The following is a 19,063-nucleotide window of genomic DNA, read 5'->3' as shown; positions in this document are numbered from 1 at the left end:
ATGCCACCTCCTCAGAGGCCTCTCTTGCTGCCCTCTCTAAGGTGTTCCCTCTCTCCTCTTCCCCTCTGGAGCCCACAGACACTGGACAGCCTGAATTCTGGGTTGGGCACTTGCCAGCTGAGTGGCTCTGGACAAGTTGCTTAACCTTCCTCAGCCCCTGTTTGTTCCACTTTTCAAGTGGGGATATGCAACCCAGGTCAGCCTCCTTCCTCTGGGGGCCCCTGAGCGTGACTCGTGAAGGGTGGAACGGTGCTCTAGAGAGTCAGAGTGTGGCTCGAAGGCTGTATGGCAGCTTTATGAACTCAGAAGATGGCCTTGGCCTCAGTGGAAGCCAAGGGATTGCAAGCAAGGCTCAGTCACTTGCCCAAAAGAAATACTTTCTCCTTTTAAGGCTTGAGCTGGATATTTATATATTAAATTTTAGGGTCTGTTTAAAACCGACCACTTAACGTGCTTGTCTGGAAACCAAGTCCCCAGCCTTGTCTTTCAGCCTTATCACATTTCGCCACACCTTGCCTCACTCCATGCTTCTCTGAACTTTCCACAAATGTTCACTGAGCATTCACTGTGGTGTGCTCCCTCTAAGTGCTGGGAAAGCCATGGGGAGAAAAAACATACTCATTTCCAGCCGCCACATGGTGATGGTGGAGGGAGAGAGGCAGAAAATAAATGATTCAAGACATAAGGCTCAAATCTTAACTGTGGGCCCTGGAGGGCCATGTGCTGAGGTGGGGTGTTTGATCAGGTCAGGAAGGTTAATGAAGATGAGCTAAGGTGTGAAGGAAGAGTGGAGGGAATAGCATTCCAGGCAGGGGGAACAGTATGTGCAAAGTCCCCATGGAAGAGAGGCCTGGTGTTCAGAAGGAATAGAAAAGAGGAGCCCTCTCTAGCTGCCTCCTGTACCTCCCTCCACCTGGGACACTTTCCTCCTCATACAATTCCATTTTGGCTTGTTGAAATCCTCTCCAAGTTCAAATGCCTCCTCTTCCTGGAAGCCTTCCATGACATGCCCTTTCCCCTGACAAGAAGAAGAAGAAGGAGGAGGAAATGGTCTCTCCTGCCTGTGATCTCCCTCACCTCCCTGAGCTCTCATTTATGCCTTTTTGTATGTAGACTCTGTGTCCTGTCTCCTCTCCCTGTTGTTAGGTGCCATCAAGTTGGTTCTGACTCATAGTGATTTATGTATAGCAGAACAAAATACTGCCTGGTCCTGCACCATCCTCACATCATCGCTATGTTTAGGCCCATTGTTGCAGCTACTGTGTCCATCCATGTCATTGAGGGTTTTCCTCTTTTCACTGACCCTCTCCTTCACCAAGCAGGATGTCCTTTTCCAGGGACTGGTCCCCCTTGATAATATGACTAAAGTACGTGAGACAAAATCTTGCCATCCTCGAATTCTGGCTGTGCTTCTTCTAAGACAGATTCAATTGTTCTTCTGGCAGCTCACTGTGTATTTATATTCTTTGCCAACACCGTAATTTAAATGCATCAATTCTTCTTTGGGCTTCTTTATTCAATGTCCAGCTTTTGGATGGATATGATGCAAATGAAAATACCGTGGTTTGGGTCAGGCATACCTTAGACCTCAAAGTGACATCTTTGCTTTTTAACACTTTAAAGAGGTCTTTTGTAGCAGATTTGCCCCATGCAATACGTTGTCTGATTTCTTGACTGTTGCTTCCATGGGTGTTGATTGTGGATCCAAGTAAAATGAAATTCCTGACAACTTCAATCTTCTCTTCATTTAGTATGATGTTGTTATGCTCTGATCAGGGCATCAATCCTCAAGGACAGGAACTGTGTCTTGTCCAGTCTAGACTTGGAGTCATGGTTTAAACACAGGTTTAAATCCTAGTTGAAGCCACTACTAGTGGGTCTTTGCATAAATGACTCTCCCTCTCTGGGCCTCAGTTTCCTTCTCTGGAAAAGGGGCAGAATGTGGTGAGGATGTGGCGTGGCTGCACAGCCCCTAGCTGGGGTCTGAGCATCCCTAAGAGAGCGGGGCTTGGAACAAAGAGGGAAAGCGTTGTTATGAGCCAGAAAGCCTCAGGGCTTTGAGGCCTTAAAGGGGCTTAGACTCACTCAGATCTGAGTTTTTGAAACTTATCTGATGGTAAGAAAGACTTGAGTGAGCCACTTGTTAAAAATACAGATTCCTATGTCTCACTCCTTAGGAGCTCTGGTGGCGTGGTGCCTAAGGCATCTGACTGCTAACCAGAAGGCTGGCGGTTCAAACCCACCAGCCACTCCTTGGAAGGAAGGTTGGGCAATCTATTTCCGTAGTGATACTGCTTCGGAAACCCAAGGAGGGGTCCCTGTGAGTCGGGTCCGACTAGACAGCACCTAACAACAACAACATGACCCACTCCTGGAGTTCTGATCCCACAGGTCTGGGGTGGGGTCCAGGAACCTGTGTTCCAGGAAAGCTCTTAAATAAAATGAAACCTGTGAAAGCCAGAATTCAATGGGACTGCTTGTCTTCTGGAGTCTTGCAACTTTTCTGCCTTTCACAGGGTGCAGTGTTACCACCTTTCTATCAGTCTCTAGTAGTGGAAAATGTTTGAGCTTTCCTTCTCTGACAGGTTCTGCCTTATACAGGTTTTGGCTTTCACAGGTATTACTGTAATTCCGATGAACAATTTGGTGGGGAAATTGAGGCCCAGAGGAAGAAAGAGATTTTCACAAGTGTCATAGATTAGATTGGTCCAAATTGAAACAGCTTCAAGATGGATGGAGAGAAGATTGAAGTTGTCAAGGACTTCATACTACTTTATTCTACAATCGACACCAATGGAAGCAGCAGTCAAGATATCAGATGATGTATTGCATTGGGCAAATCCGCTGCAAAAGACCTCTTTCAAGTGACGAAGAACAAAGATGTTTCCATGAAGACTAACGTGTGCCTGACCCAAGCTATGGTATTTTCAACTGCCTCTTATGCATGTGAGAGCTGGACAATGAATAAGGAAGACTGAAGAAAGGTTGATGCTTTTGAGTTGTGGTATTGGAAAAGAATGCTAAGAGTACCATGGACTGCTAAAAGGACTAACAGATCTGTCCTGGAAGAAGTGCAGCTGGAATGCTCCTTGGAAGCGAGAATGGCCGGACTTTGTCTCACCTATTTTAGTCATGTTGTCAGAGGAAACATTCCCTGGAGAAGGATATATGCTTGGTAAAGTGAAGGGTCAATGAAAAAGGGGAAGGCCCTCAATGAGATGGATTGACACAGTGGCTGCAACAATGGGCTCAGGTACAGCAAGGACTGTGTGGCTGGCACAGGACCAGGCAGTGTTCCATTCTGCTGCTCACAGGGTCACTACGAGTCAGAGATGACTCGACGGCACCTAACGACAACAACAGTAGATTGGATTAATGATCCCAGTTCTTCCTCCTTGTAATAGGATTATGCACCCATATCCTATTGCCAAGTAACTGTGCAGGGCCCAACCATGTAGGCAGAGTACACTGGTGCTGGGCTTGCCCATAGGACTAGCTTTGGCCGATGCAATATGAGTGGCTGGACCATAGGCAGAGGCTTTAAATGTGCTGGTGTGGCATGGTTGGCCACTTGTGCTCCTGCCACCCACTATGAGAGAAACCAGCCTGGGGTAGCTGCTGGTTTAAGGACAATGAAGAGAGACATTGTCAGACTGAACCCAGCCCACATTCTAGAGTCCACCCAGCACAGAGAGCCTGGCCAAAATTAGCTGAATCCCAGCTGAGCCATAGATTCACTCACCCACTGAGAGTGAAAAAATACATGTTTGTTGCTGTGTTTGCTTATTGTCGTGGAGTATTTTTGTTACATAGCATAACTGCAAAAATAGCTGACTAGTACACTAAAGTCACACAGCACATAAATGGCAAAACCATGATTTAAACCCAGAGGCCCTGCTTTTAGCCCAGGCCTCATTTTTCACTGCTTCTCCCTTTTAATTCTGAAGGGAGGACTGTACCTCTGCTCTCTGGAAGCCCCTCCCTTCCACACTTTGCCCTATCTTCATGCCCCGGGGACTTCCAGCTCCAGACCTCACCAGGTGCCCCTTGCTACTAACAGGCTGAGACTCCCTGAGCAGTCTTCTATGAACAATCCACACTCACATGCAAGGTTCCTTGGATACCCTGGTTTTGAAAACCCCATCTGGGCTTTGGTGGGGGTTATGGGAGGAAGGAGTTCAAGGTCATTAATGTGCAAGATGCAAGATGAGGCCTGGCATTGTCCTGGTCCCCTGTGGCCCCTGTGGTCCTCTTCGTCCAGTCAGTGAGCATTCATTGAGTGCCTACCACGCCAGGCCTCCTGGAGGTTCCACCAGAGACGCAGAGCTGAGTGAGACACACCCTCTGTCCTCAAAGAGCTTAGTCTGGAAAGGGGACAGAAGAGTGAGAGGTGGTGATGATGTGGGCAGCAAGTGCTAAGGTCAGGGTCAGCCTACTTGGGGAATCCAAAGGCTTCATGGATAAGCTGATGTCCAAGCTAAAGCCTGTAGGATGGGTAGAAGCTATTCATGTGAAGCATGGATGCATGGCTATACCATGAGCAAAGACTCCAGGGCAAGAAGGGCTGGTGTGTTTGGGGAACTGGAGCATGGAGTAGAGTGGCCAGCGTTGCAAAGTTAAGCTTGGCCTTAACCATGAAGTGCCTTGAATGCTAGGCCAAGGAGCTCGAACTTTACACAGAAGTGGGGAGGAGATTAACATTGGGGAAATGCCCCTTTTGCCAAGAAGGACAGATTAGAGACCAAAAGGTAAGGAGGCCAAAGAGGCAGGTATGTGGCAGATGTGGTTGTTAGCTGCTGCCAAGTTGGCTCCCAGCTTGATTGCATGCAAAATGGAACCTGTGGATGGAATAGTGTTCGTGGTAATTCATAAGGTTTTCTTTGGCTGATTTTCAAAAGTAGATCATCAAGCCTTGCTTTCTAGTCTGTCTTAGTCTGGAAGCTCAGCTGAACTTAGTTCAGTGTGACATCAACACCTAAGTCACCACTGACAGGTGAGTGGTGGCTGCGAATGAGGTGTGTTGGCCGGGGATTGAACCTAGGTCTTCCCCACGAGAGGCGAGAATTCTACCACTGAACTACCAATGCTTTATCTAACATGTGGTTGACAGTGGTTCTAAAAACAGACAAAGGGCTCCTAAGCTACAACACATGTGCTGAGATGGAGTGTCACTTGGGAAAGGCATTATGGGTATGAAATCAAAGGTCTTGGCGACTGAATCCATATAGGCTGAGGGAGAGGGAGGAGCTGATGGTGGCTCCTGGGCCTCTGAACTGGACCAGTGGATGATGGTAGAGTTGACTGAGGTGGGCAAGATTGAGGGAGAAACAGGCTTTATTTTTATTTTTTTGCAGGGGAGAGAGATCAAGGGTTGAGTTTAAGCCTTAGAGGCACTGAAATATCCAAGTAGACTTGTTGAGTAGATGTTAGGTGCATGGTCTGGTGTTTAGAGGGGAGGTCCAGGCTGGTGGATGGGAGCTGAAGCCATGGGGGGATGGAGAAAGCTCAGGGAGAGAAGCTTGGGTGAGGGCTGAGAGGTTCTGACATTCTCACAGGAAATGAGGTAGGTGAGGTTGAAAACAGAACAGTTAGGGTTACAGCAGGAAAACCAGCCAGGTGTGGGCCACGGAAGACAGGGTTTTAGGCAGGAAACCCATTCCTACTGAGTTGATTCTGACTCATAGCAACCCTCTAGAACTGCCCTATATGGTTTCCAAGGCTGTAAATCTTTACAAAAGCAGACTTCTTCTCATCTTTCATCACGTGGAATAGCTGGTAGGTTTGAACCACTGACCTCTGGTTAGTAGCTGAATGCTTTAACCCTATGCCACCAGAGCTCCATCCGGGAGGAGAGGCCACTTGTATGGCTTGTTGTGGGGAGCTAAGAACAATGGCACTTCTAGGAAGTGTTTTCTGCATCTGGTCACATGGGGATCTCAGATGGTGGGCTGGAAGGCCAACTGGAGTGGCCAAAAGGAAAACTGGGGTAGGGGTCGGGCATGACTATATTGTGTAGCAACTCTTCAGAGAAGTTGTGCTGTGAGGTGAAGCAGGGAGGACGGTGGGAGGAGATGTGGGGTCACAGAAAGGATTAAGGGTGAGCTTAGGGAGAAGAGTTCTGCTGGAGTTAGATGAGAGTGGGCTGAGGTTCAAAGAAAGCACTTGTCAAAACTGCTGGATGTCCATCACAACTTGCCTCCTAATCGTCTGTGGTGATAGAGGCTTATTGTTATTGGGTGCTGCCAGTTGATTCTGATTCACAGCAATCCAATGTGACAGAGTAGAACTGCTCTATAGGTTTTCTTGGCTATAATCTTTAAGGAACCAGGTTGCCAAGTTTTAATCCTGTGGAACCACTAGGTGGGTTTGAACCACCAATTTTTTCAGTTAAAAGCTGAGTGCTTAACTGTTGCACCACCACCTAGGCAAATGGTTGACCAGTGAGAGGTTACATTTCCCAGCTTCCCTTGGGGCTCAGTGAGGCCATGTGACCAGGTTCTTCTCAATGGAAGGTACACAGAAGTGATGGGTGATGCTTCTGACCAATTAGCTTAGAACATTATCACTGCCCTGGATCCTCCCTCTTCCCCTTCCTATAGGCTATAGCATAGACATGCCCATGGTCCAGCATTAACCATGTCGGTGAGAAGCATGGTGGCTGCTAAAACAACATGGCAGAAGGATCTGGGTCCCCAAATCTCAAACTGGATCAGGGCTACTCTGCTCATCTGAACTATTCACCTCTGACCTGTCACAAAAAAAAAAAAAAACCAAACCCAGCTGAAACCCATTGCTGTTGAGTTGACTTTAACTCATAGCAACCCTATGTGTGTCCGAGTAGGACAATGCTCCATAAGGATTTTAGTGGCTGATTTTTCAGAAGTAGATCACCAGGTCTTTCTTCCAAGGCACCTCTGGGTTGAACTCGAGCTTCTGACCTTTCAGTTAGCAGCTGAGTGCATTAACCATCTGCATCACCCAGGGGCTCACTGGACCATTACATGAGAGGGAAATACATCTCTGTGTTCTTTAAGCCATTGAGCACAGGGTCTTTTTGTTACAGCAGCTTAATTTTCACCTTAATATGTACTCAAAAAATGGAAGCAATTATTCTAAATGCTGCTATAATGGAGAGGTAACACTTACTCTCTCAGGTGGCTGGAGCACATGAAAAGCCTTTGAAAAGGGAGTCTTTAATGAGGGCTGGCAGGATACCCATTTGGCACAGCATGACGGGGCACCCCTCTGAGCCTGCATTTGAAGTGCTTACCTGCTTGGTTGGTGGTGATGTTCACAGAGGTGAACTGCGGCGAGAAGGGGCTCTGGTCTGTGACGCCGTTCACGGCCTGGATCTCAAAAGTGTACTGTGTGTGGGCCAGCAGGTCACTGATGTAGATGCGAGGCTCCGTCAGGCCCAGCTGGCGTGGTGCGTACTGCACGTTGTCCCCACAACGGGTGCAGGCCCCCCGCCCTGAGCCACAGCTCTTGCAGATGATGTTGTAGACGAGGTCCTCTCGGCCTCCTGAGTCACGGGGTGGGGTCCACTCCAGCATGAGTGAAGTCTCGTTGACACTAGAGATCACGGCCTGAGGCGCAGAGGGGATGGCTGGGGTGGGGGAGAGGTGCTGGTCAGTGGAGGGTATGGGGGCACTGTTTCCCAAGGGACCTGTGCCCACTGCCCTGGCTCCAGCCCAGGCCTTCTAAAAGGCTTCCTCTCCAAATCTTTTTTTTTTTCCCTTCACTCACCAGAGAGACATTTCTAGAATATAACTCTCATGCTATTGCTCCTGTGCTTAAACTTTTGCCCTGAACTCTGATCTCCTTAATGTCTGTTACCGGGGATGGTCTTTTTGTGTTTGGAATTATGCCTTCCTAATATGAGTTTTCCCTTCTTCATTATAATAGACTCTGACTTTATTTGAGATTGCAATATGTCTAGCTAAAAGACTACATTTCCCAGACTCCTTGTGATTAAGTGCTGAACACTGAAATGGCAAAAGTTGTGGTTGGGATTGTTTTTTAAAAGGGAGACAGGCAGCATGCCTCTTTGTCCTATTTCTACTTTTTTTCCTTTCTGCTGCCTAGAATAGGAATGTGATGGCTGGAGCTTCAGCAACAATGTTGGACTATGAAGTGACTGTAAGGATAGAAACCACACGCTTTGAATGGCAGAGGAGACAAGAGCCTGGTCCCAGAGGACTTCTTGGAGCTAGCTTACTATTCCATTGCTGCCTCTGTTTGGGCTCCTTTGATGTGAGAGAATAAACCTTTATGGTTTAAGCCACTGGGCTCAGCTGTCTGTTACTTGTTGTTGAATGTCATTCCTGACTATGCAGGGTAACACTGCCCTCTTAGTCACCTCTTTCTTAGAGCAGTCTGGCCTGGGATTCAGACAGCTGCTGCCAGGTTAGAACACTGGGCAATCTCTTGTGCCACAGACAGCACCTGGACGCTAGCCTCATTGTGGAATTTTCTCCTGCCAAGTCTCCCCTCCCCCTCTGTCGCTTTGTGAATCAAGACCTTGACTTTATCCTCTGTGTGACTAGCATAAGGGGGAAGGGAGCCAGATGTCAGCTCCATGGTGTCTGTGTGTTAGCTGCATGACTGCCTCAGAATGGTCCTTTTCTGACCAGTTTTCAATCCCCTTCCCACCAGGTAGCTGGCTGCTCCTCGCTTAGGAAGCCTGGCTATCACTGGATAGCTGTCTAACCCTGATCTTTTCTGCCAGTAGCCTTGGTCAGGTGTGGCTCTCAAGGGGCTCTGGGACCTACTTGTGCAGGGCATGTCCAGGGGGTCCAGGTCTGCCCTATAGTAGCCGTTGCGGCAGACACAGTTGGTGGCCCCTTCTGAGGTGGTCCGGCTGTTTATGGGACAGTGGGTGCATGCTTCATCCCCCTGGTTGGCCTTGAAGGTTCCAGATGGGCAACCTGGGAGAGAAGACAAGGGGAGTCACCAGGGAAACCAGGTGAGGGTTCAGAGAGGCCGCGAGGCATGGAGGGACCACACAGCCTCACAGAAGAGCCATGCAGCCTCACGGGAAGGCAACTGATGCAGCCTCACGGAGGGCCATGCAGCATCACAGAGTGCCACACAGCATCATTGGGGGCCATACAGCCTTACAGAGCTGCCTCACAGCCCCAGGGAGGTGCCATGCACCCTCATGGAGGGCCATGCAGCCTCACAGAGGGACCATGTAGCTTCATGAAAGGACCACATAGGGACCGTGGAGGGGCTGTGCAGCCTCACGGAGGGGCCATATGGGGTCACGTAGCCTTGAGTAGGGGCTACACATGGCCCATGTAGCCTCATGGAAGGACCACATAGCATTACTGCTGGGAAATTCATTTCCTGAAGTTCTTAGGGTCTCTAGGCTTACTGTAGTCCTAGCTATGTCCAGTTGTTGTTGTTGTTATGTGCCGTAGAGTCAGACCCGACTCACAGCAACCCTTCCTTGGGTTTCTGAAGTGGTATCACTACGGAAGTAGATTGCCCAAACTTCCTTGGGAAGAGTGGCTGGTGGGTTGAAACGCCAGCCTTCTGGTTAGCAGTCAAGTGCCTTAAGGCACTACGCTACCAGAGTCCCAGCATATGTAGTTTCTTGTTCTTGAAGCTGTCTGTGGGCTCAGCTGGGTCCCCTAGCAATCCTTCTTCACCTACCCCAGCTTGTCTGTGCCACAGCTTCTAGGATCCATCCTTATCTAGTCTAGAGAGCAGCTGAAGAGGTCTGGTGCAGTACCCAGATGCAGTTCCAGTCTTAAAATGGCTGCTGGCCCCTGATTCTTGGGTTCCAGACAATTGAGATGGTCACATTAAAGAAAACCAATCCTAGCTCAGTGCAGGCATGTAGAGAGGTGATGTGGTGGAGCTGAAGACAACATGGGCTTTGCAATCAGACAGACCTGGCTTTGAGTACCTGTCCAGCCACTTAACTAGCTGTGCAGAGATAGACAAGTGACTTAACCATTCTGACTCAGTTTCCTTATTTGTAAAATTATGATTCTAAGACTCATTTCTGCAGGACCATTGTGAGTATTTGGCACAAGTGTGTAAGGCACATGGTATGAGGCCTTGCACATTATAGGCACCCAGTGGGTGTAGCAGTTATAAAAAAACCCGTTGCTGTTGAGTTGATGCTGACTCATAGTGACACTATAGGACAGAGTGGAACTGCCCCATAGGGTTTCCAAGGCTGTAAATCTTTATGGAAGCAGACTGCCTAATCTTTCTCCTGCAAAGTGGATGGTGGGTTCAAAGCACCAACCTTTTGGTCAGCAGGCAAGTGCTTACCATGTTGTTGTTGTTGTTGTTGTGTTTGCCGTCGAGTCGGCCCCGACTCATAGCGACCCCTCCTTGGGTTTCCGAGGCAGTATCACTACGGAAGTAGGATTGCCCAACCTTCCTTCCGAGGAGTGGCTGGTGGGTTTGAACCGCCTGCCTTCTGGTTAGCAGTCAAGTGCCTTAGCCACTATGCTACCAGAGCTCCCAGTGCTTACCATAGTCGGTGTTTATGGATTAAAATAAAGGGCTCTGCAGTACCAGGGCGGGCCTAAGGGGGGCACTGTTTGCACTCAGCCTGCATTCAGCAATCTGAGTGCTGTGGCTTTCTTCTTCCCTGCTCAGGATCCTGCAGCTTGGTGCATAGACTTCTACTAAAAGCAATAGCCAGTGTGGGCATGTGTTCAAATTAATCTTCCCCTTTCCGTTGGCCCTGGGTTGGGAAACAGAAGGGCTAGGGTCCCTCTTCTGGCCTCACCCTCTCCCAGTGTCAGTATCTTCTTCCATCTAATGGAGTTTATGATTCCATCTCTGCTGAGATGCCTTGGGGGACTGTGCAGAACATAAATCAGAGGATGCAAGGGAAGAGTTTTACAAAGGGTAAATTCTTCCTTGGGATGTAATGTGGCCACACCATCTGCAGGTCTGAGTCCCTCACTTGGAATGTAGTCCATACTTGGGTGCTGTGTGATCTTTGGCAAATGATTCAACCTCTCTGAGCATCTGTTTCCTTATACTTAAGTGGGAAACATAACAAATATCCAGTTGCTGCTGAGTCAATTCAGACTTATGATGACTCCCTGTGGGTGAGAGTAGAACTGTGCTCCATAATGTTATTGATGGCTTATTATATTTTTTCAGAAGTAGTTTGCCAGGCCTTTCTTCTGAGGTACATCTGGGTGGACTTGAGCCTCCACATTTTTGGTTAGCAGCCAAGTACATTAACCATTTGCACTACCTAGGGACTTTAAATGGGGAAGATGTATTTCTCTAACCCACTTTTTCAGCCCTAAGTTTTCAAGTCTTAGCAAACTCCTTCTCCTTAACCCCTCCAGCCAGCTCCAGCTGTGGAGATGTGGCCTTCCTCAGTGCTTACATCACTTGGGTTCAGAGTGCTTTACTCCCCTGCCACAATTATTCATCTAGGGGCCTCCTGGCTGCTCTTCTGAGCTTCCCCGGAACTGGAGTCACATTTGATTCACAGCTGCAACCCCTGTCCCCGGCACAGAAACTGGCATTCAGCAGGTGCTCCATAAATTCTTCTTGAAGTATAGCAAATAAGAAGGCAATGAGACATAGTGGTTAAGCACACATGTTACCTGGCAAATCTACTCTACCACTTAAGAGTAGGAGCTCTGGTAGCGTAGTGGCTAAAGCACTTGACTGCTAACCAGAAGGCTGGCGGTTCAAACCCACCAGCCACTCCTCGGAAGGAAGGTTGGGCAATCCTACTTCCGTAGTGATACTGCCTCGGAAACCCAAGGAGGGGTCACTATGAGTCGGGGCCACATAACAGCAACACTTAAGAGTACAGTGACCTTGGGCAAGTCACTTAAACTGTTTCCTCATGTGTAAAATGGAGACAAAAATATCTATTGTTGTGAGAATTACATTGGTTAACTTATGTAAAATGGTTAGAACAATTCCAGTGTTAAGCCATTATCCCTTTCTGCAGGGTCACCTTAGGTAAGTTGCCAGACCTCTCTGAGCTGTATCTACTCCATAAAGTGGCTGTGAGGATTATGTGCAATGAGCACAGTGTCTGGCCTGGGGTCAGGAAGGGCTTTGGTTGCAATCCCAGGGCTTGCAGGGATCACCGTATGTAGTAGGTGCTCAATAAATAAGCCAAAGACCAGTCCTCTGGCTCCTGCAAGGCCAAGTGCCTCTCCCAAAACCAAAAAAACAAATCCACTGCTGTAGAGTCGGATCCAACTCACAACGACCCCACCTCTGAGTGGATAGAAAACGGTCCTACCTTGTCTACCTCTCAGTGTGAGTTTCCAGAGGGTGGGCCAGCAGAGGGCAGCCATCCTAACCAGCCACCACCTTGGCTGAGGCACCTGACTAGATGCTGTGGGGATCTCAGGGAAGAACCAGCCCCAGCCCAGGCCTGAAAGAGCTACAAAAAAACGCACTGCCATCAAGTCGATTCTGACTCAGCAACCCTTTAGGACAGAGCAGAACTGCCCCCTAGGGTTTCCAAGGCTATAAATCTTTACGGAAGCAGACTGCCTCATCTTTCTCCCAGAGTGGCTAGTGGGTTCAAACCGCTGACCTTTTGTTAGCAGCCAAATGTTCAACCACTATGTTACCAGAGGTCCCTTACAGAGTTATGACGGGAGGGGAAAGAGAGGACACCACCCAGGCTGCAGTGCTACCAGTAAAGATTTCAGTAAGTGCCTTTGGGGAGTCACTATGACCCTCATTGTACAGAAAAGGAGCTCTGGTGGTATAGTGATCAAGTCATTTGGCTGCTAACCAAAAAGTCAGTAGTTCAAACCCACCAGCTGCTCCACGGAAGAAAGATGAGGCAGTCTGCTTCCGTAAAGGTTTATAGCCTTGGAAACCCAGTGGAGGTCGCTATGAGTTGGAATTGACTCGATGGCAGTGAGTTTGGTTTTGGTTTTGTATAGATGGGGAAACCAGTGCTCCAGAGCCTACATAGGAAAATGGCTGACACTGAGCACTTACTAAGCTCTGGTCTTGTTCCAAGCCCTTTACACGTATTAGCTCACATGAACCTCACCTAGCCCTATGGTGGAGGTAATGTTATCGCTCCCATTTTCATATGGGGAACAAAACAAGAAAGAGGTGAAGTTGATTTCCAAGGATGTGGGCTCACAGTGGCAAAGTTGAGACTTGATCCTGGTGGCTACTTGCAAAACTACCATATTATAGTGCCTTAATTGACTATTCTGAAGAACACTGAAAATACCATGGACTGCCAGAAGAACCAACAGGTCTGTCTTGGAGGAAGTACAGCCAGAATGCTCCTTAGAAGCGGAAATGGTCAGACTTCATCTCATCTGCTTTGGTCATATTGTCAGAAGGGACCAGTTCCTGGACAAGGATGTCACGCTTGGTAAAGTGGAGGGTCAGTGACAAAGGGGAAGAGCCACAATGAGTTGGACTGACACAGGGGCTGTGACAATGGCCTCAGGCATAGAGAATATTGTGAGGACACTGCAGGACCAGGCAGTGTTTTGATGTATTGGACATGGGGATGCCATGAGTTGGAGCTGACTCAACGGTACCCAACAACAACAACATTGCCTTTAAGTGACTTAGCGTCTGCAGTCCCTGAATGTCAGCCGGTAGGGATTGGCAGCTCTTGCTCTGCCACACTGGCTCTGGGGCCCCCAAGTCCTCTCACCCTCCCTTGTTCTCACGTTCTTAAATATCAGCCTTTCCCCCTGATGGCCAGGTAAGTGGGCAACCCCACCATCTTGGCACTGCCCAGGGCACCTGGGGCAGGTAAGACTTGCAAGCAATCGTCCTAGCTTTTGTCAAGTGGTTAACCTTTCTGATCCTCAGTTTGCTCCTCTGAAGAATAGGGGCACAGGGCTTCTGCAAGGGTCTAGGACTATCCTAATGCCAAAGGATTTTGGCCCCAAGACCAGGATCCTCCTGGCTCCTGCTCCAGGAAGTGCCCAGCTCAGCACGCTTCTTCCATCTGTTGGCACTCCCTGGTTCTGGCTGGGGGTGGCTGCTCACTTTCCCCTCCTCACCGTGCCAGCCTCTCCATCTGCACCTTCTTCCTGGCTGCCCCATCCTCACCATGCCCTGGCTCTCTCTCAGACTCCCCCGAACGCGTCTTCAAGAAGGCTTTCCTCATTACTCTTTAGCTCCTCACCATTACCTGGTCTCTTGCTTTCTAAAGTGCAAACCTTTTTGCTTCACTTAAAAATCCATGATGGGATACAACAGACTATTAATCAGCCCTAAAAAGGAATGAAGTAATGATACTTCATGTAGACACATGCCACATGGAAGGATCTAGAAAACATGATGCTGCATGAAAGAAGCCAGACACTGAAGGCCACATAGTGTGTAATTCCATCCATACAAAATGTCCAGAATAGGCAAAGCTAGAAAGACAGAAAGTAGACTGGTGTTTGCCTGGGGCTGGGGAGGCTGGGGAGAGCTCTGGTAGCGTAGTGCCTAAGACATCTGACTGCTAACCAGAAGGCTGGTGGTTCAAAGCTACCAGCCACTCCTTGAAAGGAAGGTTGAGCAATCTACTTCTGTAGTGATGCTGCCTTAGAAACCCAAGGAGAGGTCGCTATAAGTTGGATCCAACTCGACAGCAGTACATTTGATTTGGTTTTGGGGGAGGATGAGGGAATGGGGAGTGCCTGTTAATGGGGTACGGGGTTCCTTTTTGGTTTGATGGAATGTTCTAAAATAAATTAAGGTGATGATTGCACAGCTCTGTGAATATACAAAACAACATTTAATTGTACACTTGCAATGGGTGAATTGTATGGTATATGAATTTTATTTCAGCAAAGATGTCACTTTGATGACTAAGGTGCACCTGACCTACCCATGATGACCTCATATGCATGCAAAAGCTGGACAATGAAGCCAGAAGCAGAATTGATACATTCTAATTGTGGTGTCAGTGAAGAATATTGAATATACCAGGGACTGTCAAGAGAATGAATAAATCTGTCCTAGAAAAAAATATAACCAGAATTTTCCTTAGAAGAGAGGATGGTGAGATTAGGTTCTCATACTTCAGAAATGTCATCAGGAAAGACCAAGTGGTAGAATATGACATCATGGCTGGGAAAAGAGAGGGTCAGCAAAAATGAGTGAAGCACTCAACGAGATGGATGGACACAGTGGCCTTAACAATGGACCCAAACAGACCAACAGCCATGAAGATGACACAGGACTAGCACTATTCTATTCTGTTATACATCCTTAAGGTCGCCATGAGTTGGAGCTGACTCAAGGGCACCCAACAACAACAAAGCTTCCATTAAAAAAAGAAAAATACAATGGTCCCTCATCACCATGGGAAGTTCAAACTCCTCAGGGCCCCCAGGGGTTCCAGGGGAACTGAACTCAGCCCACCTCTGGAACCTCACTGCCTTGCACCTGATGCTCCCTCACATTCCCCTGCATGCAGTGCCTGCCCCAGCCCATCCCTGTTCCTCTGGCCTCTGCCATCCCGCCCTTGTTGCCTGGAATGCCCTCCCTCCAGTACTTCATCATCAGGTAAACTCATACACCCCTTTAAGACTCAGAACAGGCAACACCTCTTCTAGGTAAGTCCTCCCTCAGCCCTCAGGCAGGGATTAGATGCCTATTAAACTCCTTATTTATGAATCTGTCTCCCTTGCTGGATTGTAAACTCCCAATACAATACCAGGTTCCCAGTAGCCAAGCAGTGGGTGATGGATAAATGAATGAGGAGCTGGAAGAACATCCAGCTTAATTCTCTAATTTGACATTTGAGAAAACTGCAGTCCAGAGAGAAGGGACAGATGTGGCAGAGGCAGATTGTGAACCGAGGTCTGCTCTGTGGCCTGCAGTACTGTGGGGTGTTCGGGAGCCTGAGCTCCCATCAGCCACCTCTTCACCCCCAGGTAAGAGGTCTGAGGCAGCTGCCCATCCACAATGTCCTAAAGCGCACACTGCTCCCAGCTTCTGGGCTAGGTCTTCGGGCTTTGCACAGATGGTGCTGGGAAGGTGCTCTGAGTGTCACACAAGACTCTTGCAAAGCAAACAATGAGAACTGAAGACACAGACTTCAACGGCTGTGTGGCTGACAGGAGTGTGGGCTGGGCTGGTCTCCTCTCCTCTCTGAGACTCAGTCTCCTCTTCAGGAAAAGAAGCTGACGATACCTGCTTTGTAGAGAGGAGAGCAAGAGCCCTTGGAGGGTCTCCCTGCTTCCACTCTTGTCTCCACAGCCGCTCTCCACCCCCAATCCTTTTCTACACAGTAGTTGGAGTGATCTGTTTAAAATGAATCAGACCCACCATACCTCTTAAACTCACAGTGGCCCTCACTGCACTAAAATAAATCCAAGCACCAAACCTGGCTCTCACTGCTGTCCATCAGTTTGTTTGTGGTAGTTTGCATGTTTTTGTGTGTTGTGTGTTGCTTTGATGCTGGGTTGCTCATGTTGGACAGTTTTCAGTAGAGCTTCCTGATCAAAAGACACTAAGAAGGTGTGATGTCCTGGGTGGTGCAAATGGTTAAGCGCTCAACTATCAGCCAAAAGATTGGCAGTCTAAATCTAGCCAGCGGCATTTCAGGAGATGGGCCTGGTGGTGATCAGCTTCTGAAAGTTCACAGCCCTGAAAACCCTGTGGAACAGTTTTATTCTGCACACATGGGCTCTCCATGAGTCAGAATCAAATAGACAGCAAACAACAATAGCCAGGAAGAAAGGCCTAGTGATCTACTCCTGAAAATCAGCCATGAAAATCCTGTGAATCACAATAGAATATTGCATGACTCCCATGCTTTGGACATATCATTGGGAGGGACAGACTGCTGGAGGAGGACATCATGCTAGGTGCAGAAGAGGTGAGGGTGAGGAAGACCCTCAGTGAGGTGGATGGGCACAGTGGCTACAGTGATGGACCTGAGGATGTTGTAGGAACAGGCAATGTTTTGTTCAGTTGTAAATGGGTTGCCACGAGTGGGAGCCAACCTGAGAGCAGCAAACAACAACCCTGGCACAGCAGGCCTGCAAGGTCAGCCCGGACGGTGTCCCTGCTTGCTTCCTGCCATCCCACCTCAACTCACTGTGCTCCAGCCCACAGGAGCCCCTTTCCAGTCCATCGGCCGGCAGTCTGTTTTTCATTAAGGGTTTTGGCCATGCTGGTCCTTTGGCCTGGAATGGTCCTTTTCAACTCTTGGGCCCCAGCTTTAATGTCACCTCTTCCAAGAGGCCATCCCTGACCACCCTGGTTAAAGCTGTTCTCCCTCAGTGCCTCAGTTCCTTGTTTGTTTCCTGTGCCGTCTGTAATTATACAGGTAGTCCTTGACTTATGATGGAATCCCCTTCTGACAACTGTCATAAATTGGTCTTGATGTAAGTTGAATATCTTTTGTTTTTGTTTAGTTTTCAGTATTATTGCCTTTCATTATCAGTATCTTTATAAATCTGATCTTTGTCTTTGAACATCTGTGAGTGAACATCTGAGAATAACATCAGCAAATTACACGCTGCAACATTGATTGTATGGAGTAAATATTACTAATGATAAGATGTATAAAAAAAACAAAAACAAAACAAACAGATGGTCCTAAGTGTGGTTTGCCATAACTCGAATCTATCGTAAATCAGAGGCTGCCTGTACTGGAAAGCAGTCTGTCAACCTGCGTGTTGTCCTCGCCCCCTCCCTGCACTGGAAGTTCCAGGGGAGGGCAAGAGGCATAGTTTGTCTGCCTCTTCCTGGTCCCCCAGCCCTTAGCAGGGCGGTGGGAACATAGCAGGTGCTCAGTGTATGCTTGTTGAATGAACACATATGCCCCTTGCAGGGTATAGTGAGAATCAGATGAGAAAGTGGGTGTGAAAACACTTAACCAAGTAAATGCCATGTTTGGAACCACAATTATCACCTCCATTTTGTCAGGCCACTACTTGATCCTCAGATTCTCTTTCCGCTTTTCTCTCTTAGGGTCTTTGAGGACTCCTCTCCTCTATCCCCAACCTGTCATTTTCTCTCCTCACAACCCTGCCCAGGGGGCCTGTCTACTACGATGACCAACTGTCTTGGTTCTTCTGGGACTGTTCAGTTTTGAAACTGGAAGCTTTGTATCCTGGGAACTTTCTGAGGCCCAGGCAAGCCAGAAAGTCAGCCACTGTACTGTACATCTCTCTAGCCTTACCCGGTGGCTCTCTTGTCTGCTTGCAGATCCCTAGCGGCCCTGGCTGTCTTTGAGGTCTCCAGGCTTACACACACACTGGTCCCTCTGTGCAAATACCCTTCTCCTCCATCTTCCTACTCCCAGGGTGGTGAATCTGATGTGTACACCTCTGGGACACTTGCCCTCCATTCTCCTGTGCTGTCCACAGCATTCAGCTCACATTTCCACTACAGCATATAAGATACGTGCTCCCTGTGCACTGGTGTGCTGGTAAACCAGCTGTCTGAAAAAGAAATTGCCCTAATTTGTTGTCTTTGCCAATTTCTGTGGTGTAAATACTCTCATCAGGGTAAAATTTCAAGCTACCAACATGAGGTCATCGAACATGGAGTTAGGCAGAGAAGCATGCACACTCTGCTCTTGCAAGCCAGCTCCTGCTCACCACTGGACTTGGACCATATGCCACTTACTGTTGTACTTTATCAGTGAATTTTGTAGGGGCTGGGGTTTTGATCTCTACATCTCTAGCACCTAGTACAGGGTCTGGCATGTAGTAGGTGCTTAGTCAATTCAGTCTGCCGAATGAAAGCAAGTCTGTCTTCCCAATTGGACAGTCAACAATTTGAGGGCAAGGATCTATGGGTTAATACACACAAAGTGCTTAGAATACACAGCAAGTGCCATATAAATGTTAACTACTATTATTACTCATCTGGCAAGTAAAAACAATAATAATTCCCATTTATTATGAGTTTTGCAGGCACCAGTCCAAGTGCTAAGGACTTTACATGGATTCTCTCACTAAATTCACATGATCACTCTCTGAGATAGGTACCATTATCATCCCGTTTTTACAGATGAGGAAACTGAGATTCAGAGCAGGTGAAGTGACTACCCCAAGTAAATAGCAGAGTGGGGGTCTGATTCAGGTCTTTATGATTCCAAAGACCTTAT

The 19,063-nt window shown here is 48.2% G+C and overlaps 1 protein-coding gene across 1 annotated transcript in view; it reads right to left on the bottom strand.

The window, feature by feature from the left end:
• EPHB2 (EPH receptor B2) overlaps window positions 1-19,063 on the bottom strand; it is a 166,907-nt gene that overhangs the window by 49,881 nt on the left and 97,963 nt on the right. Inside the window, exons 3-4 of the mRNA XM_007935686.2 lie at window positions 8,772-8,927; window positions 7,271-7,606 (exon numbers count right to left, since the gene is read on the bottom strand). Coding sequence (XP_007933877.2) covers window positions 7,271-7,606; window positions 8,772-8,927 — 492 coding nt within the window. The remainder of the gene's footprint in view (window positions 1-7,270; window positions 7,607-8,771; window positions 8,928-19,063) is intronic.

This window comes from Orycteropus afer, unplaced genomic scaffold (genome assembly GCF_000298275.1).
Source record: "Orycteropus afer afer isolate SDZICR_OR568_19922 unplaced genomic scaffold, OryAfe1.0 scaffold00031, whole genome shotgun sequence".
Classification (NCBI taxonomy): Eukaryota; Metazoa; Chordata; class Mammalia; order Tubulidentata; family Orycteropodidae; genus Orycteropus; species Orycteropus afer.
This window is presented reverse-complemented; position numbering and strand designations above follow the sequence as displayed.